The sequence below is a fragment of the Phyllostomus hastatus genome, unplaced genomic scaffold (assembly GCF_019186645.2).
Source record: "Phyllostomus hastatus isolate PE091 unplaced genomic scaffold, TTU_PhHast_1.1 phas_contig_133, whole genome shotgun sequence".
Lineage (NCBI taxonomy): Eukaryota > Metazoa > Chordata > Mammalia > Chiroptera > Phyllostomidae > Phyllostomus > Phyllostomus hastatus.
In genome coordinates, this window is record NW_025333577.1 from 2,754,959 (window position 1) to 2,781,800 (window position 26,842).

Below are 26,842 nucleotides of genomic sequence, written 5' to 3' on the forward strand. Positions count from 1 at the left end.
CATTCCACTATTGTTAGTCTTTAATCCTATGGATGAAAGGAACTGTTTAGCTAGAGTCCAGCATCTGCTCTATATATTCATCCAAGGAACTAAGGTGCTTTGCTCCCCACAGAGTGTGGGTTCTGCCTTGGAGCCTCCAGTGTGAAGTCAGTCCAGGTTGCCACGTGGATTTTCTTCATGGAATCATGTCAGCCAATGGGGACATTGATGGGATGAGGGGCTGTGCGAAGGGAGATTAGGTTGGTGGGGGCCAGTACGAGAGACCAGGTCCTGTCTTCAAGAAGTAGACAGTTAACAAGGAGGCAGTGCTTGCTCCCTATCCCAGTCATTCCTCTTGTTTATTTTTGGTACCAGGCCTGCCTCCTCCATCTCTCTCCCCAACTTTCCTTAGGCTCTCCTGCCTTGGCTCACCCCACTTTGATGCCTCTGTAGCAGTGTCCACAATGCATAAGTGCATCCATCTGCTTTTGTCAAACAAAACCGAGTCTCATGTTCTGCCCTGAAACACAAGTGCGTGTTTTCTTTTCCTCTCTAAAAACTCCCTGTAATAGTGGAAACAGCTGTTGGTTTCCTAGCCATGCACCAAAATAGGTAGTAGTGTCACCTTCCAAGAAAGCCTCCCTGGTCTAAGTGTGGTGCTTAGACCGGTGCCACCACACCGGTTCCTGCCTATTTTGGCCCCAACACCAAGACCTGTCCTCACTGATGTCCCCAACATCTCACCTGTGACTGTGGTTCCTAAGGGGCCCACAGACTAGCACAGGCTTCATGTACAGAAGCCCCTCCCAGAACATCTGCCGAACACCAGTGAACAAATGAATGAACAAGCATACCAGCCATTTTCCAGGCACTCAGCCCCTCTGAGGGTGAACCAAGTGTAGTTATTCCCATGTCTGCATCCACCTGTTCCAGTTCTGCATTTGTACCTTTCCCCAAGTCACTGCCTAGCAGGATTACCTATGGGTCATTAATGTCCTCACCAGATTTCTGAACGAGCATAGAGTCCACTGCCACCCCACCCTGCAACACCCTCTTCCTTTCACTGTTTCCAATACTGGCAAGTTGTAACTTCAGTGGTTAGTAAAGATTCAACTCATATCTGAGTGCTTTGGTCCCACAAGCATCATGGAACTCATGACGTCCAGAATTAGGATGATTGTAAATGGGCCACTTAGATCATCACCTTAAAGACTTGCACCCTGGCTAGTGTAGTTCAGTGGACTGAATGCCAGCCTGCGAACCAATGGGTTGCTGGTTCGATTCCCAGTCAGGGAACATGCCCAGGTTGCGGGCCAGGTCCCCACCTGAGGGAGTGTGAGAGGCAACCAGTTGATGTATCTCTCACACATCAATGTTTCTTTCCCTCTTTCTCCCACCCTTCCCATCTCTCTAAAAATAATTAAATAAAATCTTAAAAACTTGCTTATGTTCATTTACATGTAATGTTAGTTGTGGAAGATTGCCTTTCCACCCTCCACCTGGGGTGTTACACCTACCCCGTGGAGCCCTGGAGGATCCCAAGACAGTACTGCCCACAGGGTGGGCCCCATCTAGTTTGTACCAAGCTCCAAAAGAGTGAGCTCACCACCTCCCAGGCCAGCTGGTTTATTCATTGGACAAAAGTAACATCCAGTTAACAAACTGAGGTGAGCAGAGCCCTCAGAAAGTTCTTAAGCGGGGAGGCTTGCTTTCCTACTAACAGTAATGTACCAGATGACATAATTTTGGTCAAGGACAGACCATGTATAGGTGTGATTACCCCTTAGGATTATATACTGCTACCTCTATTCTCTCCACAGGTCTTGGCATAAAGCATGTGAGAAAGCTATTCAATGACTTGAATTCACAAGTCATTGTGAATTCAATGACTTGTGACACTGGGTGATCACTATGCAGTAAGCCCTGAGAGGGAGGGAATCAGATCCCACATGCTTGTGGAAACTCCAGTGACAGGGTGCTCAGATGAACATCTGAGGGCGCCCACGACACCAGGAGGCTGCTGTTGCACAACCACTGGGGAGTCATGGACCTACATGAATGTTTTGTCCCCTGTATTTCTAACCAATACCCTTGAAACATCTCTAGGAAGGATAGCTGGCCCCTAACTATAGCCCTACAGGGAAATACAGGAAATATGTGGAAACTGGAGAGAAGCCACCCAAGACCTCCTGTTCATCTCACCCCTTCTCATGTGAGCACTCAGGCTTCCTCACTCTATGGGAACTGGTTAGCGCCCTTCCCATCTGAGTCCTCTCTGTGATCAAGCAATCTTTTCATCTAGAAAAGATAAAGAAAATATAAACGTGAATTCAGGGTAGACCTTGAGGAACGGTGTGTCCATGTGCAGTGCTATGTCATGCCCTCTGCCATGTAAGTAGCATTCTGAACCCATCAGAGAGCATTCCTCTGGCTTGTCTGAGTTTCCAGTTAAGTCCTCCAGCACCTGCTCTGCTGTAATCCTCAGGGCTGTGGTTGGTGTGATTCCAGGGAACCCAGGTCTCAGAAAGTGAGGTGATTCTGAAGTCCAAAACAGACTTCATATTCCGGAACTTAGTGCTCATGTTACCAGAAATCCTTCAGGACAGAGAGCCAGGTAACTTTATTTCTCATTATTTAAGAACTTCTTGATTTTTATTATCAAATATCTACTATAGAAACACTGAACAGTAACAACAACAACAAAAAGAATATTAGGAAGGAAAAATCACTGGAGAGTCAGCATAATATAGTGGTTAAAAACATGAACTCTGGAGCCAAACAATCTCAACGCCACTCCTTACTAGCTGCATCCTTAATTAGGTTTGTCAACATCTCTGCCTCAGTTTCTCCATTTGTAAAACTGGGATGATAATGGTACCTACCTCATATAACTAAGGATTGAGCAAGTTAATCAATGAAAAGCATTTAAAACAAGCCTAGCACATAGTAAGTGCTGTATGTTTGTAAAACTTTGAAAAAATGTTTTTAAATTAACTGGGTTAATTTATCCATGGGTCTTACCAGTCCTTATCCATATACATTTTGTTAGATGTTAGATATGTATATACAACTCTGTGTCCTTTTTATTTCTTCAGGTTATGTATGCTAATGCAGTGTCCATAAATATAACTTATAGTGATTACCTAAAACAATTAGAAACTAATGTCCAACAATGCAGTAATGAGTAAACTGTGGACACTGACACACTGGGTTTTTAAATATCACTTTTTGTCCCAACATCAGTCTCATACTTCTAGTCAAAAACATTTCCACCATTAGTAATCTCATTTACTAATCTTTTCTAAGGTTAATCTTGATCAACAGTAAATATCACATTCAATACTATTTTTTTCTTAAAATTCAGACTTAGAATTCCACACTCTATTTCTTAAAGGGCACCCAGACTCTCCCCCTTATAATAGCACAATCTATACTTCCATAGTTATGCACAAAATGTTATTGTAAAGCTTCCTGTCCAATACTCCAGCTCAATGCAAAACAGTGTATTTCCAGCTGAAACACCTTTTCTAGCATAAGGTTTTCCCCTCAACAATGCACTCTGATCCACATTTGAGATCTCTTACTAAAAGACATCTCATTCCCTCATTCAAATTCAAGTGGGATTCCTAGTGGATCACGAGAGGACTTCTCAAGAATTTTCTTCACTCTAATGATCTGAAGTTAAATAAGGGATACATTAACTGCTAAGCTTTCCTCTATTCTTTTCTTTCACTAGTCTTCTAAGAAGATATTTCCTATTGAGTAGTAAGGGGAAGAGTCTTAATTAACTCTTACTAAAAAAACCTCAGCTCCTTCTGACTCTAAGGGTTTTTTCAATGTGTTAGCAAATGTACAGTGAAAATCTCTCATCAGTTCAATTCACAGACTTTCCTTTCACTGTGACTCCTCTGGTGTTGAAGCAGAGCTGAGTGGCCACTATAGGATTTTCCACAGTCGCTGCATATGAAGCGTTTCTCTCCGCTGTGCATTCTTTGATGAATAATAAGAGAAGAATTCTTACAGAAAGCCTTCTCACAGTGATTACATTTGTAGGGCTTTTCTCCAGTGTGGTTTCTCAGATGCACAATGAGGGAAGAACTCTCATTAAATGCTTTCCCACATTCATTACATCTATATGGTTTCTCTCCGGTGTGAGTTCTCCGGTGTGCAATCAGGTGAGAGCTACAGTTAAAGGATCTTTCACACTGATTACATTTATAAGGCTTCTCACCTGTGTGAATTCTCCGATGAGCAACAAGGTGACAGCTCTGGCTGAAGGATTTCCCACATTTATTGCACTCATAGGGCTTTTCTCCAGTGTGAGTTCTCTGGTGTCTAACAAGATGAGCCATCTGGCTACAGGATTTTCCACATTTATTACATTCATAGGGCTTAATTCCAGAATGAATTATTTCATGTTTTGTGAGGGCTGAGCGTTCTCTGAATGCTTTGCCACATTCCTGACAGTTATAAGGTTTCTCTCCTGTGTGAGTTCTCTGATGGGCAATAAGGTGGGAGCTCCAGCTGAAGGATTTTCCACATTCAGTACATTTGTATGGTTTTGCTCCAGAGTGAGTTCTTTCATGTTTACTAAGAGCTGAGTAATCCCTAAAAGCTTTTTCACATTCATCACATTTAAAGGGCTTCTCTCCAGTATGCATTCTCATGTGGGCAATAAGATGGGAGCTCCAGCTGAAAGACTTCCCACATTCAGTACATTCAAACGGTTTCTCTCCAGTATGAGTTCTCTGATGTCCAATAAGATGGGAGTTCCAGTTGAAAGACTTCCCACATTCATTACATACATAAGGTTTCTCTCCCGTATGAATTCTCGTATGAACAATAAGATGAGAATTCCAGCTGAAGGCTTTTCCACATTTATTACACTCGTAGGGTTTTATTCCAGTGTGAGTCCGTTCATGTTTAGTAAGGGCTGAACGATTCCTAAAAACTTTTCCACATTTATCACATTCATAGGGTTTCTCTCCAGTATGAGTTTTCTTATGTTGGATAAGGTAAGAGCTCCAGATGAAAGATGTCCCACATTCATTGTATTCATATGGTTTCTCAGCAGTGTAAGTGCTTGTATGTTGAGTGAGGAATGAGTCATACCCAAAGACTTTCTCCCATTCATTGTATTTATATGATTTCTCTACAGTACCGATCTTTTGATGCTCCATAAAGGATGAGAAGTAAAAGATATTCTCATATTCTTTGTAACCATATTGGTTTTCTCCATCATGAGGTCTTGGGTGGTCAGTAAATGGTGGGCTCTGGTTAAAGATTTGATGGCATTCCTTATATTCATAGAGCTTTCCGCCTGTATGCATTTCCTTATGATCACCAAAATGTAGTACATGATTCAAAGATTTAACAGCATCAGAACATGTGAAAAGATTATCTCCAGTTTGTGTCCTTGCAGGGTGAATAGGTTGCATGGACTGACAGAAGGCTTTGTCATAATCATTATTTTCACAGGTAATCTTATCTGTATACATTATGGCTGAGTTATACCTCCAACTTCCAGCATTTGTATCAGGCTTATAGAAATGTTCTATTTGAGAAACTCTTTGAGAAGGAATAAAGTTTAAGCTCTGGCTACACTCTGCCCCAAGTTCACAGAATGAAGAACCTCTTGGAGATAGTACTTGCTTTTGCATGAACACCATCTGCCTCATAGCTGTACTCTCATTCACGTGGTACATCTGTAATTGGTCTTCACAGCCCAAAATTTCTAACCTAGAGAACCAAGGGTTATGCCACACGTATCGTTCCAACTTCATGCTGTGGGATTGTTCTTCCTCAAAAATGCTATGTGTTGGGATCAATGCTTTGCTTTCAGGATATCTCACCATTTCTGAAATAAACAACAACAACAAAAAAAGCTGTTGAGTACACAGAGAAAGAACTTCTAAGAATAGAGTGGAAAAGGTGGGATTTTTGGGGTCCATAATTATTTAAAAAACAAGTGTGTGCTATTTTCAAATAGACTTGTAACTCAAAGGAAGGTCATAACAGAAAAAACGAAAATAGTGAATGTGAATGAAAGTAGTTAATCACAATATGAAGCATATACGGAATATAAAATCCATTCAGGAGCATTTTCCTAGGAAAAGCAGGACCAGATAAGAGTATACAGGAAAGAGGTAACTCTACATCTCTTGAGTTGCTCAAACTGTACATTTTCAGGAAGGCTTGTTCATGACTGGCCCTCAGCCAATTTTTAGAAATTGAGGTCTCAGAATGCCTTAACTGGTAAGAATATTTTCCACACTTACGGTGTTGAGGCACACATACAATTTCTCTAGATAGTTACTTTGTATAAACAATGTCCTTTACAGTGAACATCTGCTTTGCTTCTGGGGTCCAGAACTTCCATGGTTACAACCAGTCATGTGTGTCTGAATGACTGACCCCCAATAAACACCCTGGGCTCCCAGGCTCTGGCAAGCTTCCCCTAGTAGATGACACTTCACACATGTTGCCACGACTTGTTGCTGAAGGAACTAATTTGCAGCTCCACTGGGAAAGGACTCTAGAAAGCTTGTACTTGGTTTCCTCCTCTGGATTTTGTTCAAGAGCCTTTCCCTCTGGTGTTACTTCATATCTTTTCACCATAATAAAGCAGTAACCTGAGTATAATGACTCTGAGTCCTGGGAGTCCTTCTACGTGAGTCACTGAACCTGGGGGATTCTCTTGGGGAGGCCCCTGACAAAAAGACATAGTAAATACTATTAAGGTGAAAAAAAAAATAACTGGCTTAACAAAAGACAGTTGAAAGCCCTAGCCAGGTAGCTCACTTGGTTAGAGCATCGTCCCCATATACCAACATTGTGGGTTTGATCAGGGCACATACTAGAATCAACCAATGAATGCATAAATAAGTAAAAAACCAAATCAATGCTTCTCTGTCTATCCCTTTTCCTCTCTCTAAAAATCAATTAAAAAAAGACAGATGAGCGACCAAGCTCTTAGGAACTAACATTTAAATTATTAAGGTATCCTAATTCCTTTATGTGTTATAACGTCCTTACTGTTCCCCTATTTGACATCTGCCAAAATAGGAGAGGCTGGTGTTAAGTATCACCAACAAAGGCTTCAAGCCAAGATACTGTTTATGATAATATGCTATCACATTACTTTCTACTCATAGAGGTCCATCAGTAACACAAAATGTATCACCCCAAAGGGCAAAAATCCCATTGTTTAAGGATATTCCTGAAGTTACAATTCCTCTAATGACTACAGAATCATTTGTGGAGCAATGACATAAGACATGGACTTGAAAGGCAGCATACTGGGATGAGACATGTACACAGTTATAGCCTGATTGTCTGTATTTAAATATTGGCTCTGCCACTCTCCTTGGAGAACTTCTCTGATTATTAAATGAGATTGTGAATTCAGTGAAATGTCTGGTTAATTCCATATGTGAAACTAACTGTCACCAGTTCTAAGGTATCAGTCCCCTAACAGCTGAAGGGGCATTAGTTTCTTACTGCTGCTGCAACAAACTGTCACACACATGTCATGTAGTGGCTTAAAATAACACCAACTACTAGTCTGGAAGTCAGACATCCAAAATGGCTTTCACTGGGTTAAAATCAAAGTAGCTTCTCTTCAGAAACTCTAGGGATTATCCCTACCCTTGTCTTTTCCTGCTTTTATTTTTATTGATTGTTTTTAGAGAGAGAAAGGAATAGAGAGAGAAATATTGGTTTGTTGTTCCACTCACTCATGCATTCATTGGCTGATTCTTGTATGTTCTGAATGGAAATCAAACCCGCAACCTTAGTGTATTGGGATGATGCTCCAACTGAACCACCTGGCCAGGGCCCCTTTCCCCACTTTTAGAGGCTGCCTGCATTCTTTGGCTTGAGGCTCTTTCCTCTATCTTCAAGGCACATAATTCCAGCCTCTGCTTCTGTCAATCACATCTCTGTGTTGCTGACACACCTGCTTACTCTTAGAAGAACCTTATGACTACAATGGGACCACCCAGATAACCCATGTTCACAGGTTTAGGATGGGACTTCTGTTTTTCAGGTGGAGTGTCATCATGCAGCCTACCACAGGGTCTAAAGCTGCAGGTACACAACAGGACCTGGACCCTTGTCCTCTTTCTCTAGGTTTTTCTCATTCTCTAGTCACTATACACCATTTTCCCCCTTTTTCTACCTGAGTCCATCACAACAGAAGCCCTACTCTGCTCCAGAACTTGCATTTATTACCAATTTCAAGCTTAGATCCTAGACATTATAAAATGATCTTCATATACTTTTGAAAACTTCTAATAGAAACTCCTAAAAATGGTAGCTGACCAAATAAACAATTCTTGTCCAACTTTATACCTAGTACTTGTGGCCTGAGTGTCAGAACCAGAGACAAGAAAGTGTAGTCTCCTCTCCCTGGAAGTTAGAACCATGTGATGAGAGGACAGTGACCAGTTATGAACAGTGCAGACAATGTACCCCTGACAGACTGGAGTTATGGGTGCTGAGAGGGTGGGAGGCAAGAAAATCAGCATGAACAGAGACAGTTAGGGAAGGGTTCATGCAGAGAAACAACGTGAGCTCAACCTTCAGGCACAGCTTCAATACAGACTGACACTAGCATGCACAGCATGGGCAAAGGCATTCATGACCAGACTGCCACTTGAGGAGGACACTGAGGGAGCCCACTGAGTAAACTATAGGAGGTAGTCAGGAAATGAGAGAAACAATAGAAAAAACTGCAAGGTCTTGGTCTGGTGAGAGTTATTAAAAAGGCAACACAAATCACTGTAGTTGTACTAAGCTCATAATGGAAGATTTCAGGGACACAAACTTAGAAATAAGGCCTGAGGTGGTCAATAACAAGGAAGAATTTACTCGTCAACTTGAGCTGCAGTTATGAGAAGGGACCTGTGGCGACAGTGGTAGTCACTGAGCAACACCTCTGACAGAAGAATAAAATCTCAGGAGTTGGAAGAGGGATTACTTCTCAGAGAGGGAAAAGCAGGAAGTCAGATGACTTCTCAATGTGCAGCCTAAGGGACTCACTGAAGGAAGGCTGGTACCAGGGACAGACACTGGGAAGATGAGGAGACAGTCTAAAAGAGAGAGATGAGATTCCTGGTTGTATCGAGATGAAGAAGACAGTTGAGATGGTAACAGAATGGTCAGTACTGAGGGTGGGAGAGTTAAAGCTACCAGAATTCATGAAGGTTTCTGATCTGAATGGAGGGCAAATGGTGAGGCTGCACAAAACCCCACTTGATTAGAGTGGATGCAAGACGTTCACCTTCAGGACTCAAAAGAGGCCACGGTATATCATTGAACTAAAACCAGTAAGATAGCCCTGGCTGGGTGCCCAATTGGCTGGAGCACCATCTTGTACATTAAAAGGTTTCAGGTTCAATCCCTAGTCAGGCACGTATGGGAGGCAACCAATCAGTGTCTCTGTCTCTGTCTCTCTTTTTCTACCTTCCCTTTTTCTCTCTTTAAAATCAATAATAAGAAATATCCTTGGTTGAGAGTTAAAAATAAATAATAAAAAAATAAAAATAAAAACAACAAGGTACACAACAGTGTGTCATATTCTACCTTTGGAAAGGTGAAAACTAAGTGCTTATCCCTATGTGCCTGCAGTTACATAAAGAAACTGTGGAAACATACAATAGGAATACTGACCGTGATTACCTGGGACAGGAAGTCAGGGCAAACAGCAAATTGAGGACCTTTGAAATTTCACCCCTCCACCAAGCACCCAAAAAAACTGGCAAAATCTATTTTTTCAGAATTCTATAAATTAAGCCAAAGCCTTGGAGCAGCCCAAGGAGAGTTTATTCCAGAAAAGCAGCTGCATTTTGAAAATAACAGTAAGCAGGATGACACTGTAACTGACTGCCATCACTGGCTCCCCAACTCAGCAGTACCCTTGGAAACTAACTGCCCGTATCTCTAGTACTGGACAGAGCAGAACAGGCTGGACTTGTCAAAACCTCGTTCCCACAGAACAGTCGTTATCTGACCTGTGAGGTGGTTCCCTGGCAGCCCTTGTGCAGAGGCTTGTGGTAAACTTGCACAGCACTGGAAGCTTCTAGGGAGCAGCTATCTGTCAAACACAGGCCCAGCTGTGAAGTCATTACTATCTGAGACCATTGGTGCCAACAATACACATGTCAGAAAGATGAAAGGAAACTGAGGAGCGAGCTGTCTGCAGGGGCTTTGAAGAGTTTATTCCTGGGAATCTGAAAGACCACAGAAGATCTTGCATGCAGATCATAAATAAACTGCCAAAGCCAACAGCAAGAGCTCTGAAGGCAGCAAGAGGAAGCAGCTTATTGCAGACCAGGGGTGCTCCTCAGATGGACAGTACCATTCTCACCCGAAACCATGCAGGCCAGAAAAAAAATCTGTCAACCACGAGTTGTGTATCTGGCATAACAATCCTTCAACAATGGAGAAATAAAGACATTCCCAAATAAACCAAACCTGGGAGTTTGTTGCTAGCAAACCTGCCCCATGAGAAACATGAAGGGGAGTCCTCTAGGTTGAAATGAAAGGACAATAACTTGAAATAAACACCAATAAAGGTAACTACATACATAGGTTGACAAGGCAAGACTGTATAAGTGCCTTTTTGGCTTGTAACTCCTTTTTATCTACCTGATTTAAAATACATTACATTAAGCAACAATGATAAATCTAAGGTGGATGACTCACAATGTATAGATGTGATAATAACAGCATAAAAGGGGGAAAGACTGAGGTATACAAAACCAAAGTATTCACATACTGTCAATGTTAAAATTGGATTAATGTAAACTAGATTATTATAAATTAAGATGTTATTAATTTTTTAAAAAGATTTTATTTACTTATTTTTGGAGAGAAGGTAAAGGAGGGAGAAAAGGAGGCAGAGAAACATTGACGTGCAAAAAGAACATCAAGTGGTTGCCTTTCGCATGCCCCAACTGGGGACCCAGCCAGCAACCCAGGCCTGTGCCCTAACTGGGAATTGAACCAGCAACCTTTTGGTCCGCAGACTGACATTCAATCCACTGAGCCACACCAGCCAGGGCTAAGATGTTAATTTTAAACTGCAGGAAAACCATTAATAAGACAACTCAAATATGCATGGTAAAGCCCTGGCTGGTGTGGCTCAGTTGGTTGAAGTGTCATCTTATAACCAAAATCTCACTGGTTCAATTCCGGTCAGGGCCCATGACTGAGTTGTGGCCTCGATCCTCGGTTGGGGCGTATTCAGGAGGCAGCTGATTGGTATTTCTCACATCAATGTTTCTCTCTCTCCTTTCTCCTTTACCTCAAACAAGAATAAAACAAACCTTTAAAAAATAATTTTAACCTGGCCTATGTGGCTCAGTGGATTAAGCACTGGCCTGAGAACTGAAAGATTGCCAGTTTGATTCCCAGTCTGAACAAATGCCTTGATTGCAGGACAGGTTCCCAGTAGGGAGAGCCCAAGAGGCAATTGATCAATATATCTCTTGCGCATTGATATTTCTCTCCCTCTCTTTCTCTCCACCCCTCTAAAAATATGTAAAATATGTAAAAATAAGTAATTTTTAAAAGATTTTACATATTTTTTAAAAGATTTTCTTTATTTTTTTTAGAGAGAGGGGAAGACGAGAGGGAGAGAAACATCAGTGTGTGGTTGCCCCTCACATACCCGCAACTGGGGACCTGGCCCACAACCCAGGTATGTATCCTGACTGGGAATAGAACCAGCAACCCTTTGCAGGTGCGAGCTCAATCCACTGAGCTACACCAGTCAGGGCAGATTTTACATATTTTTAGACAGAGGAGAAAGGTGGAAGAAAGACAGGGAGATAAACATCAATGTGTGGTTGCCTCTCACATGCCCCCTACTGGGGACCTGGAGATAAACATCAATGTGTGGTTGCCTCTCACATGCCCCCTACTGGGGACCTGGGCTGCAATCCAGTCTTGTGCCCTGACTGGGAAATGAACCAGTGACCCTTTGGTTCACAGGTCAGCACCCAATCCACTAGGCCACACCAGCTCAGTGTTTTAATTAAAAATGCATAGTAACCTGGCTGGCGTAGCTCAGTGGACTGAGCACGGGCTGCGAACCAAAGTGTCACAGGTTCGATTCCCAGTCAAAGTACATGCCTGGGTTATAGGCCATGACTCCCAGCAACCACACATTGATGTTTCTCACTCTCTCTTTCTCCCACCCTTCCCACTCTAAAAAATAAATAAATAAAATCTTTAAAAAAAAAAAAAAAAACCTCAACAAAGCCCTCATTGGTGTGGCCCAGAGCAGCCGCTCTGCCCAATGATTTAAAAAAAAAATGCATAGTAAAAAAAAAGTGGTTACCTGTGTGTGCCTCTGTGTGTGTGTGTCTGTCTGTGTCTGGGGGTAAGAATAAGTGCAGAAGAGGAAAGCATATAAATGAGATTTTTTTCATCTGATATATTTCATATAGCTTTGAGTTTTTCAACCATGTAAATACATTATCTACATTAAAAAAAAAGAACTATTTTCATCCTGGCTGGTGTGGCTTAGGGGACTGAGCACTGGCCTGTGCACCAAGGGGTTACAGGTTTGATCCCAGGTCAGGGCATGTGCCTGAGTTACAGGCCAGATCCATGGTTGGGGGTGTGTAAGATGCAACTGAGCCATGTTTCTCTTGCATATTGATGTTTCTCTCCCTCTCTTTCCCCTCTCTAAAAATAAAAAAAAAAGTTTAAATACAACTATTTTCTCATTATTTTTTTTTTAAGAAAACTGGATACAGGCTATAAATCTGGTAATAAATGAAGAATTAAACAGGTTAGAGAATGAGAAGTCATCTAAGAGAAAGGCATAGCAGAGAACAGGAGAGACATTCAGAAGAGTGGATGGCAAGGTGGGGAAAGTGCAGTTTACAAAAACTCACCTTGTTAAAAAGATGGGCATACTGGCTCTGATTCAACAGCAGCAAAAAGTCAACATGAGGGACAGGGCTCCCAAGAGGGAACTGTGAGTGTGTCCAAGGAAGGTGACTCACTGAGGCCTCAGCCCATCTCTCAAACAAGGCGGGCTTGGGGGTTCGTTGCTCCCACCTGGGGCCTGCTCTCACCTGCACCAGTACCCTGAGAATACGCTTGCTCCACCAGCCATGGCTCTCCTCCTTGCTCCAGAACGGAGATGACCTTGGGCTTGGCGATCTGATTACCTGCCATGAAAAAACACAGGACTTGTGTTACCTGGACAGCCTTCTTTGTCTCTTCCCCACAGCTCTCACTTGGGCAGAGTAAGCAGGGGCCCTCTTGCTTCCTGCTCTAGAAGCACTACATGCTTCAGCCTCAGAACTCAAGATCACCTCTGCTCTCTGAGGCCCCTGTGAGCCTCAAGCACAAGATCTCAACATGAAAATCACTTCACTGACAGGGCAGCACAAGCCTTACCCACAGAGAGCAGGTGCCCAAAGGTCTCCAGCATCACGTCCCGATACAGCATCCTTTGAACAGGGTCCAGCTGCCCCCACTCCTCCTGGGTGAAGTCCACAGCCACATCCTTGAAGGTCACTGGTTCCTACAAGAACACACAGGTTCCTCCTCAGCCTGGAGTCACCCTCTCCAGTGTTTTGAGGATGGAATGAGGCTGACAGTCCTAGGAGGACACAGGATGGAAACAAAGAACCTTGGGTATCACCAATACTCTGATGGGGGTCAGGGTTGCACTGTGAGCACTTCAGGACCCATGTCTGAGATATACCCAGGGAACTGGATATATGGGTCATAGTAACTATGACAAAGAGGAGGTTGTGCTATCTGAACTTCTCTACCTGAGGTCCCGTTTAAGTAAGCTGTTGGCATTACCCAGAACGAAGAAGCAGCAGCAATCAAGGAAACAGGCCTGAGCAGGTCTACGAGAACAAACCCAAGAAATCAGCATTGATGTGTCCAAAGTTGGGGCCGGTTTCATCAAAGCAGGTTTGTGGTCAGCAGTTTCCCATGCGTGTGTGAAGTCAGGGAATCAAGCACCAGGCCAACGCCCCTTCTCTGGAGGTGCAGACACTCAGCAAGGCCAGGAGCAGGCAGATGCAGGCTTCAAGCGTGGGTCAGACCACAGACCCTGGGGCTGGGCCCTGGAAGGGAGATCTGAACATTCGCAGATCATGCTGCTGGCCACAGCAGGAATTCTCCTTTCCCAGGTCACCTCTGCCTTAAGGATTGGAGCCAGGGTAGGACAAAATTCAGCCAAGGAGAATTAGTCACAGTTGCTGTTAAAAGTGCTCTGAGGTTTAAAAACTCCAAACTGATGTTTTTAGAAAAACAGAACAAGGAATACTCACTAGAAAACAAGTGAAAAGATGAATTATAAGTCTGATTTTTGCAATGAATGCATAACTCATAGTCCTTTTTTTAAAAAGATTTTAGTTATTATTACAGATGGGAAGGGAGAAAAAGAGGGAGAGAAACATCAATGTGTAGTTGCCTCTTGTGCGCCCCCTACTAGGGACCTGGCCTGCAACCCAGGATGTGCCTTGACTGGGAATTGAACTGGCAACCATTTGGTTCACAGGCCAGCACTCAATCCACTGAGCCACACTAGCCAGGGCTCACAGTCCTAAGAAATCACCATGAGCCTTGGGGGTGCAGGCATTTCTGGGGGACAAGGGTAGGCCTCCTCTTGCAGTGGTGGCAGGGAGTCAGCTGGGCAGCAGTGGGATGTAATATACACCCCGCAGCCCCCATTCACATCTAGTACCCCTCTTGGCCTATCTGTGCATAATGGTCCTCCCATCTACCTTGGAAACTGGTGTTCTGGTCTCCCCGTGTGAGTGCAATTCCACTCAGACAGCCCTGTGACCCTCCACCCTCCCCTCAAAACTGCACCATCACCTCTCTTCTACCCTATGACCAGCCTTTCTGCCCCTGCAAGCCATTTCTGATCAGATCCAGCTCTCCATGCTGCTCTTTCTCTGTCTGGAACAGATCCCCCTCCACCTTCACAGAGCAACTGGCTGAAAGCACAGGGCTGTTCTGCTTCTATGATACCAACTCCACACATGCATGGGAAAAGTGCTGACTGCAAACCTCCTTTGGGGAAACAGGCCCCAACCTGGACATATCAATGCCAATTTCTTGGGTTTCCTCTCACGGACCTGCATGGAACTCAATTTTCTTGATTGCTGCTGTTTCTATGTTCTGGATAATGCTAACCTTTCATGCAAATGTGATCTCAGGTAGAGGTGCAGACAGCACAACCTCAATGCATGTTCACAGAGTGATCATACCTAGGGGACCTGCCGGGAGGCTGTTCTCATTTCATGCTACCTTATCTCCTTAGGTGGCTTCAAAGTCCAACTCCCACCCCTCCTGAGACCCCAGTGGAAACCCTGCACACACACTTTAAAAGAAACAGAAAAGCCCTGGCCAGGTGGCTCAGATGATTGGAGCATTGTGCCATACACCAAAAGGTTGTGGGTTTGACCCCTCGCTGAGCGTGTATGGGAGGCAACCAATTGATATCCTCCCTCTCCCCCTTCTCTCTCTAAAGTCAATAAACATACCCTTGGGTGAGGATTAAAAATAAATTTTGCCCTGGCTGGTGTTGTTCAGTGGATTGAGTGTCAGCCTGAAAACCCAAAGGTCACTGGTTCAATTCCCAGTCAGGCCATATGCCTGGGTTGCAGGCCAGGTTACCAGGTGAAGGCATGTGAGAAGCAACCATTGTTTCCTTTCTCTTCCTCCCTTCCCCTCTTTCTAAATAAATAAATAATATTTTAAAAATAAGGCAGACAGGGAACTTGACAACAGAGGAGTTGGACTGATGACATCGGCACCCACTAACCTATCCATCATTTGTAGCTGAGACAACTGAACACCCGGACCCACTGACACCTCCAGTAGGAGGACCCAGCACCGCCTACGAGTACTCTTACCAAAACACGAAACCTGAATCTACTCCAGCCTGCAGCCCAGCACGTTTATAGCAGATAAATGGACAGGGGACTTATCAATGATAGCACGAGGGCCAAACAAGGCAAACTACAAGGCAGGAGACCTAGTGTCTTCAGCAATGCACATGCAATGCACAACCCTTGTTTGGTACCAGATTCAAACCAACTAATGGTAAAAAGACATTTTCAGGACATGTGGGGGAAAAATGAACATAGACTGGGTATTAGGGAATACTAAGAAATCATAGTTAATTTTGTTGGGTATTTTGCCTATTTTGTAAAAGGTAGGTATCTCTCAGGTGAATAACCAAAAGTGTTTACAGGTAAAACAACATTATCTGAGATATGCTTGGAAATATTTTTCTTTTCTAAGGTTGTGTGTCAAAATTGATAGAAAGGCAGAAAGCTGAATGCTGACAGTGGCTGAAGCTGGTGAATGTGGGTGTCTGTGACTGGCTACAGTCTCCTCAATTTGCCCTCCACGTCCTCATCTCCACAACCTGACAAAAGGGACTTTGCAGAGATATGATTAAGGAGACTGAGGTGGGGCCCTGGCCGGGTAGCTCAGTTGGTTAGATCATCATCCCAAAATGCCACAGTTGTGGGTTCAATCCCTGATCAGAGCAAATACAAAAAGCAAACAGTGAATGCATTAATAAGTGGAACGACAAGTCAATGTTTCTCTCTCTGTAAAAACTCAATTAAATAAAAGGAGACTGAGCTGTGGAGATGAGCCAGGTGGGCTCACTGTCATCACAAGAGTCCTTGTAAATAAAAGAGGCAGACAGCAGGGTCAAAGCCCTAAAATGACACTGGAAGCAGAAGTCAGGTGATGCACTATGACAATAAAGGAGCCAGGAGCCAAAATTGTGGGTGGCCCCTTGAAGATGGAAAAAGCGAGGCAGCTCCAAAAGGAATGCAGCCCTGCCACAACAGAAGGAATTCATGTTGCTCTGAGTCATTAAGTTTGTGGTGATCTGTTACAGTGGCGACAGGAAACGAATACATGCTCCATGGTCCACCTCTGGGTTTAAAAACCTCCTAAATTTAAGACAAGGTTTTAGTTTTAGTTTTTAACCCTCACCTGAGGATGTTTTTATTTATTTATTTTTTTAAATCCCTTTTCTTTCTTTTTCTAAGATTTTATTTATTTTTAGAGAAAGGGGGAGGGAGGGAGGAGGGAAACATCAAAGGGTGGTTGCCTCTCACACGGCCCCTACTGGGGACCTGGTCTGCAACCCAGGCATGTGCCCTGACTGGGAATGGAACCAGCAACCCTTTGGTTCACAGGCTGGTACTCAATCTACCAAGTCACACCAGCCAGAGCTTGTTTTTATTGATTTTTAGAGAGAAAGGAAGCAAGACAGAGGAAGGAACACCGATGTGAGAGAGAAACATTCGTCAGCTGCCTCTTATAGGTGCCCCAACCAGGGATCAAACCTGCAATCTAGGTATCTGCCCTAAGCACCATCCCACGCACCAAAAGGTTGCAGGTTCCATCCCCAGGAGTGGGCATTAGGCAACCAATCAATATTTCTCTCTCTTTCTTTCTGAAATCAGGAAACATATTCTCAGGTAAAAGTAAAAGAAATATAGCAGCCAGTGAAAAGAAGAGCCATGGATACATGGTCATTCATGCCCTCCTGGAAGCTGAGATGAAAGTGATGCTCCCCAAGGAAATAGGACCCAGGAGAGGCCCTGACCTCTGAGCTTACAGATACAGTGAAGGTAGAAGTCAGGCTGCACACAGATGAGAAAAGGTATTTTGTGAGAGTTTTGCCAATAGCCCCTACCCCTCAGCCACTTCACCTGCGGGCAACACCACCAGCAGGCCTGGCCTTTCAGGTTAGAGTGTGGGTGGCAACACCTGAGGAGCAGAGACCTCTTCAGCCCAACATTGGGAGAGGGGAGGGCCTCCGTGGTCTGACAGGCCAGCTGCATCCAGGAAGTGGAAGCAGAACCAGCCTTATGATCCTGGCCCACCCAGGCCCATGGAAATTAGAGTGAGATTTGTCAGGAGACGACAGGGAGGGAGTGAGGCAGGGAGGCTGATTAGGATCCAGACCTAACTCTGAAACACAGCCCCACAGCTCTTTACTGGTAAACACGGACTAACCACAAAAGCCCTTGAGACATGACCAAACTTGGCACCAAGGGGACACAAAATCCAGGCAGCTGCCACACAAAACATCAGTGACCTATAATTCCAAGTCTCAGACTGGGAGATTCAGGTGTAAAACAGAACAGGATGACAGAAGAGAGGCTAAGAGAACAGGAAAGAATTTATAGAATACTAAGGAGATAGAGGACATAGCAATTGCTTTAGGAAGCCCCAGGAAGAAGTCATGGTGACAAAAATGATGGCCAGGCTCCCCAACTCCCCATTACCACCAAGAAAAAGACATGAAATATAGAGAGATCAGAGACACGGCAGTTCAGGATGCACCCCATCTAACAAAAGATCCCAGAAAGAGAATATAAAAGGACAGAAGAAAATTTTAAAATATAGGACTTCTTTTAAAAGAGACACAAAAACACTATACATGCAGATAGATGTTTGACATATAATGAAAAACATCTGAATGATAAGACACCATAAAGCTAAGACGAGCTACAGACTGGAAGACCATTTCCATCTGGATCAAGACCAGAATGCACGTAAAATGCCCACAGTTCTGTAAGTCACAGCTTGCAGAAATCTAGGAATGGAATAGAGTCAAAGAGAAGGAAATAGACTGTCAATGATGACATGAAAGAGTATTTAACCTCACTAGTAATAAAAAAAAATGAAAATTAAAGCAACACAGTATATCACTTCGGTGGTGAGGAAAGCAAAAACTAAGTGTTATCAAACAGCTGCCAAGATGTGGGGAAGTGAGCACTTGAAGAGCCATGAGAACTGGCTTTGTCTCTTCGGAACCACATGGCAGTTCTAGTCGGATGGAAAACAGACCCTAAAATTCAGAAAACTCCTCAGTAAACACTTGTATGTGTGCACAAGGTGTACTACAGGAATGTCCACACAGCTTGGGGTGGAAGAGCAAACTTGATGGGGGAAGGGGAGGCTTAGAAGCCCCATCATAGAATTAATAGAGTCCTTGTCTCTGATGGGGCAAAAGGAACAAACCTGAACTCTTATCTAGCACATGGATGGTCCTCAACATTGACTGAGTGTGCAAAGAATGCTGTAGAATAGCCACATGTATGAAAAGCATTTTAAAAAAAGGACAGTCTCATTGTTATGTCTATATAGTTTATTTGCATGAGTATTCGAATGGATTAGCTGCGTGCACACCATGAGTTGTTCTGAGGGTGGGAAGGGAATTATCAGGAACTACATAAAAAAAGGAAAACAAGTCAAGTATGACCAATCATTAAAAATTGCCAATTTAGCCCTGGCTGGTGTAGCTCAGTGGATTGAGCATGGGCTGTGATCCAGGCATTGCAGGTTCAATTCCCAGTCAGGGCACATGCCTAGGTTGCAGGCCACAACCCCGAGCAACCACACATTGATGTGTGTCTCTCTCCCCTTCCCTTCCCTCTCTAAAAATAAAATCTTTTTAAAAATTGCCAATTTAGAGTGATGAGGGTCATGTTTTGTTCACTTTTTATTTTTCAGTAATTATGGAATTTGTCAAAATACTTTTAAGGGTGACCAGAATTGAAGATGTTATCAAACTGGAAGGGCTATGACTAACAGGGGGGAAAAAAAGACCCCCAGATGAACATGCCCTGATGCCAGGGTCCACAGTTCATGGAGGCTTCAGTGATGTAACAAAAAAAGCAAACCTGAAATGAACAGGGAAATGACAGAAGAGTGGAGACAAGAAAGACCCTCCTGGGATAGCAGAGGAGCTGCAGGTTTTACTGCTACCTAAAACTTTAGGGTGAGAGGACAAGAGTGAGAAGGATCATGCCACAGAAAGGGAGAGCCTTTCGTTCAGGTCCACAGGTAACACTTACCTGACACCTTGCACTTTCCAACATCACCTGTTACTTTACGATGACTTGCAAAGATGTTTCACGCAGTCTTGCAAACACTCCCTGTCTTGCAAACACGTGTTTATCTAGGCATTCTAAAACTTTATGGACCCTAACACACAGGCTGCATGTTTAAACCATGGGAGGGTCTGGGGGAGGCTGCAGAGGGTGCTGAGCTGGGTCTCAGCCATTTGCCTGACAGGATCTCCTGGGACTGCTTCTACATTACCTGAATTTTCTAACAGTGGCCCCTACATGGAGCCTGGGAAATTCAGATGGCCTCTTTGGAAGTTTCAGGATTTCATTATTTACTAATATTTTTTAAAGATTTTATTTATTTTGAGAGAAAAAGAGGGAGAGAAACATCGATGTGTGGTTGCCTTTCTGCATGCCCCCTTCTGGGGCCCTCAACCCAGGCATGTGCCCTGACTGGAAATCAACTGGTGACCCTTTGGTATACAGGCTAGCACTCAATCTATTGAGTCACACCAGCCAGGGCTCATTATTTACTAATATTTTAGTGCAGGATCTTTGCAAAGAAGAAAAATATCACTAGATTGTACACTTTCTTGACACAACCAAGGATGGGTGTAGAGTGTCAGATTATTGGTGTTTTATGTGCATATTAATGATGCAGAAATTGTTGGAGTATTAGAGAGGGATTTGAGAGTTTCCATATTTGGGGAGGCTGGCTGAGGTTTACAGATAGGCTGGAACATTATTTTCCCTCTCCCTCAAAGTAATGGGATCTGGCTGAAACATATTTCCCAGAACAGACTCTTCAGATAACAAGGGAGGACAGCATTTGATGTTTTTACCAAGTGAATGCTTTATTTCAGGAAATATTTAATTTGGAGGAAACAATAGAGGGATATGGGGCTCTTGTTGCTTAATATAAAACTCATAATTCAAGTCTTGAATTTCCCACAGGAAAAATCCAAAGTGAGTGTGGAGTGGGGGCAGGAGCACATTCTCAGAATTCACAACTCTTCACACATTGGACAGTGTTGTTATTTTGATTCTCCATTTCATTTTCTCATCAAATCTAATAATTCTCAGAAACCCTCACCTATATTAACACCAGAGTACAAGCACAGTGGTTATTGTGGCTTCTTCATAGCAGTTTATTACAACTAACTTTTGTTCCCAAGAGACTGATTCGGGGCCCATCTTTCAGCCCAGCCTAGCTTCTCTGCTGTTACAGAATCTAAAAATGACTGTGCATTGTAACAGCAGCAAATATCACAGCCACCAAGTCCTGACACCAGACAACCACCACCAGCTCCTCTCAGATCAGGGCTCTGACTTCCTGGACAGCAGTGCTGCACATGGGATGGCAACTTACCGTGCACTATACCAGTCATCTTAGAAACAGTGGGAGGCTTCCTTAATTTTTTTAATCTGGGAGAGGGTATGAAGTTCAGTCATTTAATATTTTTGTATCACGATATATCACATTTGCTTGATTCATTATTTTAATTTAGAAATGAATAACCTAAATATAATAATGAGACTATTTTTCTTCGTCTTTCACAGTCTGGGGTCAATAGAATAAACAAACATTTGATGTATTAGAACAAAAATCTCTCATTTAGAAATATAGAAACTGAAAACAGTGAGTTCAAATGGGTGCCCAAGTCATGAAAAGAAATATTAAAATATGCTACAACATACATAACCCTTGAAAACATGCTAAGTGACAGAAGTCAGACACAAAATGCCATATATTATGTGATTCCCTTTACATAAAATGTCCAGAATCGAGAAATACATAGAGAAGTTTAGTGGCTGCCAGGGGCTGAGGTGGGGGGCGGGGGAGAAACAACTAATAGATATTAGGGTTTCTTTTAGGGATGATGAAAATATTCTAGAATTAGATATTGGTGATGGTTGTGCGACTCTGTGAGTATACTATAAACCCTTGATCTATACATTTTAAAAGGTTAAACTTTCCAGTATATAAATAATATTTTAATAAAGCTGTTAAAATTTTTTTCCTTAAGTGGCTGCCTCTAGTGAGGAGGCTGGGCAGGAGGAAGGGAGAGAAATGACACCTCCCCACATTATCAACTCTACCCCTTTTCTCTTAGGAGTCACCTTCATGTCCTTTAGTCACAAAATCCCCCTGCTTTGACTCCCTAATACATCTCATATCTTGCTCCCAGGCCCTGGTTACACAGAAGCCTGAAATGCCAGCCTGCTTCCCATACCTCTACCAGGGATAACCTGTCCAGGCCCACAGCAAACCCTGGCATCTCCTGCTCCCAACACTTTGGAGGGACATTATCTCCAGGATGGAACTGGGCTGGATTCATCCTGGCCTCCTCAGCCCAAAGTCTAACTGGAGTCAGGGTTCACCCAGACACTGGCCATGCAGTCCCCCTCACCCACTCTTACTGTGGTACTATAGCAGGACAGACCCCTGTTCAACAGGCCAGGCCCATCCAGCTGATCCTCCTATCTCCTGGGCAGCCTCCCTCACCACAGCAAAGGACCCCAGCTGCTCTGTGCTCCATGACCTCTGTGCAGACTCTGTCCGGCCTCCCAAGGCATCAGCGGGGCTCTGCTCCTCCAGGGCTCCAAGCCTCCCCAAGTGCCTCAGGCTTCTATCCTGAACCACATGTGCAGCATCAGGCAGACCACGAGCTGACTGAAGCACCCTGGGAGCTCCTTTGGACAAGAGCTCAGACTTGTCCTTGTTTCCCTCTCAGCAAGCACAGCACTAACCAGACATCAGCCTGAATCCAGCACTGATTACATGAGGGAAGGTGGGAAGAGGAAAGTGGAGGGGGCTGCCAACCAAGGGGGTTGCCCCTCATTCATCAAAACAAACCACAGCATAGCTATGGCTCATGACTGTGAACAGCCTGGTAGATAGCAAGGCTACAAGTCATGGAAAACTGAATCCTCTCTGTCTGTCCTCAGAAAGTGATAAACTTCTGACTGATTCTGTCTCTACCCAAACTAGCTGTTGTAAACTGAGGAACCACATGGACTGGGATGGCTGGGGACAACCTGGGCAACTCAGGGAATAGGGCAGCCCTTCAGGAAAAAGTGGAAGCCCCATCTCACCTGGACCTGGGCTGTTGGGAGCCCGGTGGCCCTCCTCCCCTGCTCAGGGGTCTCCTCCACATGCCAGGCAGAGTCCTGAGGATACAGAGCTGGGGGAGGAAAGCAAAGTCACAGAAGCAGCTCTCCCTGTTGGAAGTGTGCCCACTTCAGTCCTTCCTCATGGTCGGTGCAGAGAGAGGGAGCCCCAGCTCTTCCCACAGGGCAAGGGGAGAGACCCACCTTCTCATTTTATAGATGAAGAAAAGGGGACTCCAAGAAGATAAGGAATGTGCCTAAATGCATAAATATACACTGTCCCCCTTTGCTCTGAGGTACTGTCTCTGAGAAGCAGTGTGCATTCACAGCCATGAAATCACCACACATTCATTCTCATGCACCCTGTCCTGGAGATGTCAGCACCACTTCATGCCCCTGGCAGAGCGTTCTGAGCCCTCCCTGCTCCAGCTCTGCATAGAGACAGATCTAGATGAGAAACCCCCTACCCTAAAGCCCCACTTGGCTCCCCTGGTTGGATCCCCAGCCATGGCAGGTCACTGACGGGAGAGGCCACACCATGGCAGCAAATGTGGTCGATGGGAACACAGGCTCTTGACTCACCCCAGGAGGCCCATGGGTCAACAGCTGCCATCCCCCAGGACTGGTTCGTAAGGACACCTGCACCAGAAGACCAGGTTAGAACAAGGAAAGGAGAGGCACTGTGACACTAATCCCAGTGACTAAAGGCAACAAAATGGAAAAGGACATATCTCTCACTGATGGGCATAACGAAGTTCCATAAATAATCCCAAAGGCATGTGCAAAGATCCACCACAAGAAACTAGATTTATACCAGAAATGCACAGGTGGGTCACTGTCAAGAAATTTACCAATATGATATAGCCACAGGACAATTAAAAACAGAACCCCTCAAACAGCTAAAGAGGCTTTCTGATGAAATGTTTAACATAACCTAGCTTTTTCAAAGATTTTATTTATTTATTTATTTTTTAGAGAAGGGAAAGGAAGGAGAAAGAGAGAGGGCAAAACACTGGTGTGAGAGAGAAACATAAATCGGTTGTTTCTTGTATGTGCCCTGACCAGAGACTGAACCTGCAACCCAGGCATGTGCCCTGACCAGGAATCAAACCCACAACCTTTTGCTTTGTGGGACGATGCCCAACCAACTGAACTACATGGGTCAGAGCAAACACAACCTAATTTTCTTAAAAAAATGTAAATAATAGAAAGATACAACCTTGATGTCTTTGGTGACAAGTACCTGAAACTTCACTTAAAGGGAATACACACCACTGACATCACACTATTTAACATTACTCTTAAATTACAGGTCAATGCTATGTAAGTGGAAAACAACAATAAAATTAAAATACAGTAGTAGTAAAAAATGTTGATTATCTGTATGACTGTCTTCTAAGAAATCCCACAAATAACCAGAAAAACCTCTTTGAACTAATAAAACATCTAAGGAGACAACTATAAAATGTGTAAAAGTTACATTGTCTTTTACACCAAGTTTCCCCTTTCACCAATAACTAAGTTTTCTAATTGTGTACCAAAACAAACACCCATATGCCCTCAGACCCCACTCCCCCAGCTCTGACCATTGCCACGGCAAGTCATTGCAGGGAAGGCCCAACGTTAACAGGGCTTGGACTCACCCCAAGAGGCCCATGGGTTGACGGCAGACATCCCGGATGAGTGGACCAGGCGCCTGCACTGGATTCTGGTTCAGTACCGGGAGTAACTTCAACCCCAACCTATTACAAACGTGAAAAAGACAAAAGTGGTCCTTTCTCATAGGAAATGCAGTGGTAACAAATAAGAGAACTCAGCCATAGAAGCAAAAAAAGTCCTAGGGAGCGGCATAAGAAAACAAGTTTAGCACCGGACGGGTGCCTCCGTTGATTAGAGTCTATCCGGACGATGCTCCAACTAAGAGAGCCACCCTGCCAGAGCTAGAACGGTTCATTTTAACTTCTGTCTCCTGGGGTGAGGTCCAGACCGCTCCCCACTCCCAGGTTCCGGATCTTTGTGCCAGTCCTGCGACCTGTGAGAGCACCAGCGCCAACTGGCAGGGGCTCCGCATGCGGATTCCCGGATCTGTGAATAACGCACAGGGAGCGGCGCCAACACCGGGAGCAGGCGAACCGCCTTCTGGACTTCGGTTTGCAACTTGACAAAGTCCCGCGGCCACTGCGTGCTCAAGGGAACCCAGCGCTGTTCCCAAGCCCACGTCTGACATCCTTCAGCGCTTTAAGCGAACTAGCCCGAAAGCGAACGCCCGCTGGCTGTGAGATGTGGGTGTTCCCCACCAGCGGCTCCGGAGGCGTCCCCCTCGTCCGCTTGATGGCCTTGCGTCCCACATTTCCACCCACAATGCAAATGCCACGTCCGGGAACGCGCACCGGTGAGCGGTCCCTCACCTGGTCCACAGCTGCCGACCGCCCCCTCCGGGCCCGGCCGCGACACGCCACTTTCCGAGGCCGCTACGCGGTCGCTAGGTTGGGCGCTCGGCTTTTGTTGAGCTCCAGGCTCGGCCGAGCGCGCGCGGCCTCAGGGACAAAGACGCGCTGGGCTGGGGCCGCGACCCGGTGCCAGGGGCCGTCCAGCCGGACAAGCGCGGCCGCGAGCCCTGAAACGGAGGGAATGGGGAAGCGAAGCCGGCGCGAAAGGGCAGGCGCAGAACCCGCCCGGCCGCCGCGCCGGCCCCGAAGGCAGGCGCCGCCTCTCTCAGAGGGTTCAGCCGACTCTGCGCACCCCCTCCACCCTCGCGACCGCCTCACCTCGGCCGCGGACAATGGCGACCGCTCCCCCTGCGTCGACCAAAACGCGACGCGCGGGCTACTGGGAGTTGTAGTTCCAGACGGCGTACTTCCGGCTTGAGGGAGAGCGCCCATAGGGCACGTTCCCCTGGGCTCCGCGGTCCGGAGTTTCTCCGTTCGTAGTCCTGCCTCCCCACGGGAAACTGGACCCCGGGGGCTGCTCTGGTCCCAGGTGGGCAGTACCGTCCCTGTCTCAAACCGCCCTACAGCAACGCTGCCCAGTTTGGTAGTGGGGGGTGGGGGGTTGTCTGTCTAAGTCAGGCCCCCAAACCCCCTCAGTTTGCCCATCTGTAAAATGGCAGCTCACGGTGGCCACATTGAGCAACAGGAACTTGATAAAATTACAAGTGTGGGTGAAAAAAAGTGCTCTATGGAAAGTATCTTCACAGGGTGATTTGATCATAAATTCCTTACTGGGCAAGTGTTCTGGGTGGTCAGGTCCTAACACGTAACTTCTTTAGTAGAAGGCTTATCTTTGCCTTTAGAAAGCCTCTCCATTGTTCTTGTGCATTTAGGTTAACTCACCTTTGAAATAAGCATGACTATCCACAAGAGAGCACATGATCTCCTTCACTGTCTTGTAAAATAATCCTCACGTATTTCTCCCACCTCCATGTAATCTTCATTACGTCTCCTCCTTAATTTCAAATGCATAAGATTACATCCCCTCCTTAATTTCAAATGCATAAGAGAAACTGCGAAACCGTCCTTTGAAGCATTTGAGATCTTGTTTCCCAGCAATATCATCAGTTGGGCTCACATAAACTGTTTTCTTTTTTATCCTCACCCAAGGACGTGCTTATTGATTTTAGAAGGGGGAAGGAAAGAGGAGGGGACAGAAACATTAATGTGAGAAACATGGATGGGTTGCCTCTGGTTTGCGCCGGGACCACACCCCCATAGTGAGGTGAACCTGCAACCCAGGTACTGCCCTGATCTGGAATCAAACCCATGACCCTTCAGTTAATGGGACCACACTCCAACCAATTGAGCCACACTGGCCAGAGCACAAAATATTATAAAAACTCTTTACAGGTTTGGATGGTCTATACTGACACAAGATTGTGA

At 44.9% G+C, this 26,842-nt stretch overlaps 1 protein-coding gene across 1 annotated transcript; it reads right to left on the bottom strand.

The window, feature by feature from the left end:
• Positions 1-2,602: 2,602 nt before the first annotated feature.
• Positions 2,603-25,758, bottom strand: ZNF606 (zinc finger protein 606). The gene is made up of 7 exons (XM_045848829.1): positions 25,376-25,758; positions 24,611-24,709; positions 23,550-23,606; positions 22,953-23,041; positions 13,399-13,525; positions 13,071-13,166; positions 2,603-5,836 (listed from the first exon to the last, which is right to left on the bottom strand). Exons 2-7 carry the CDS (start codon positions 24,639-24,641, stop codon positions 3,849-3,851), a joined length of 2,388 nt encoding a protein of 795 aa, XP_045704785.1. The 5' UTR covers positions 24,642-24,709; positions 25,376-25,758; the 3' UTR covers positions 2,603-3,848.
• Between the last annotated feature and the right edge of the window lie 1,084 nt (positions 25,759-26,842).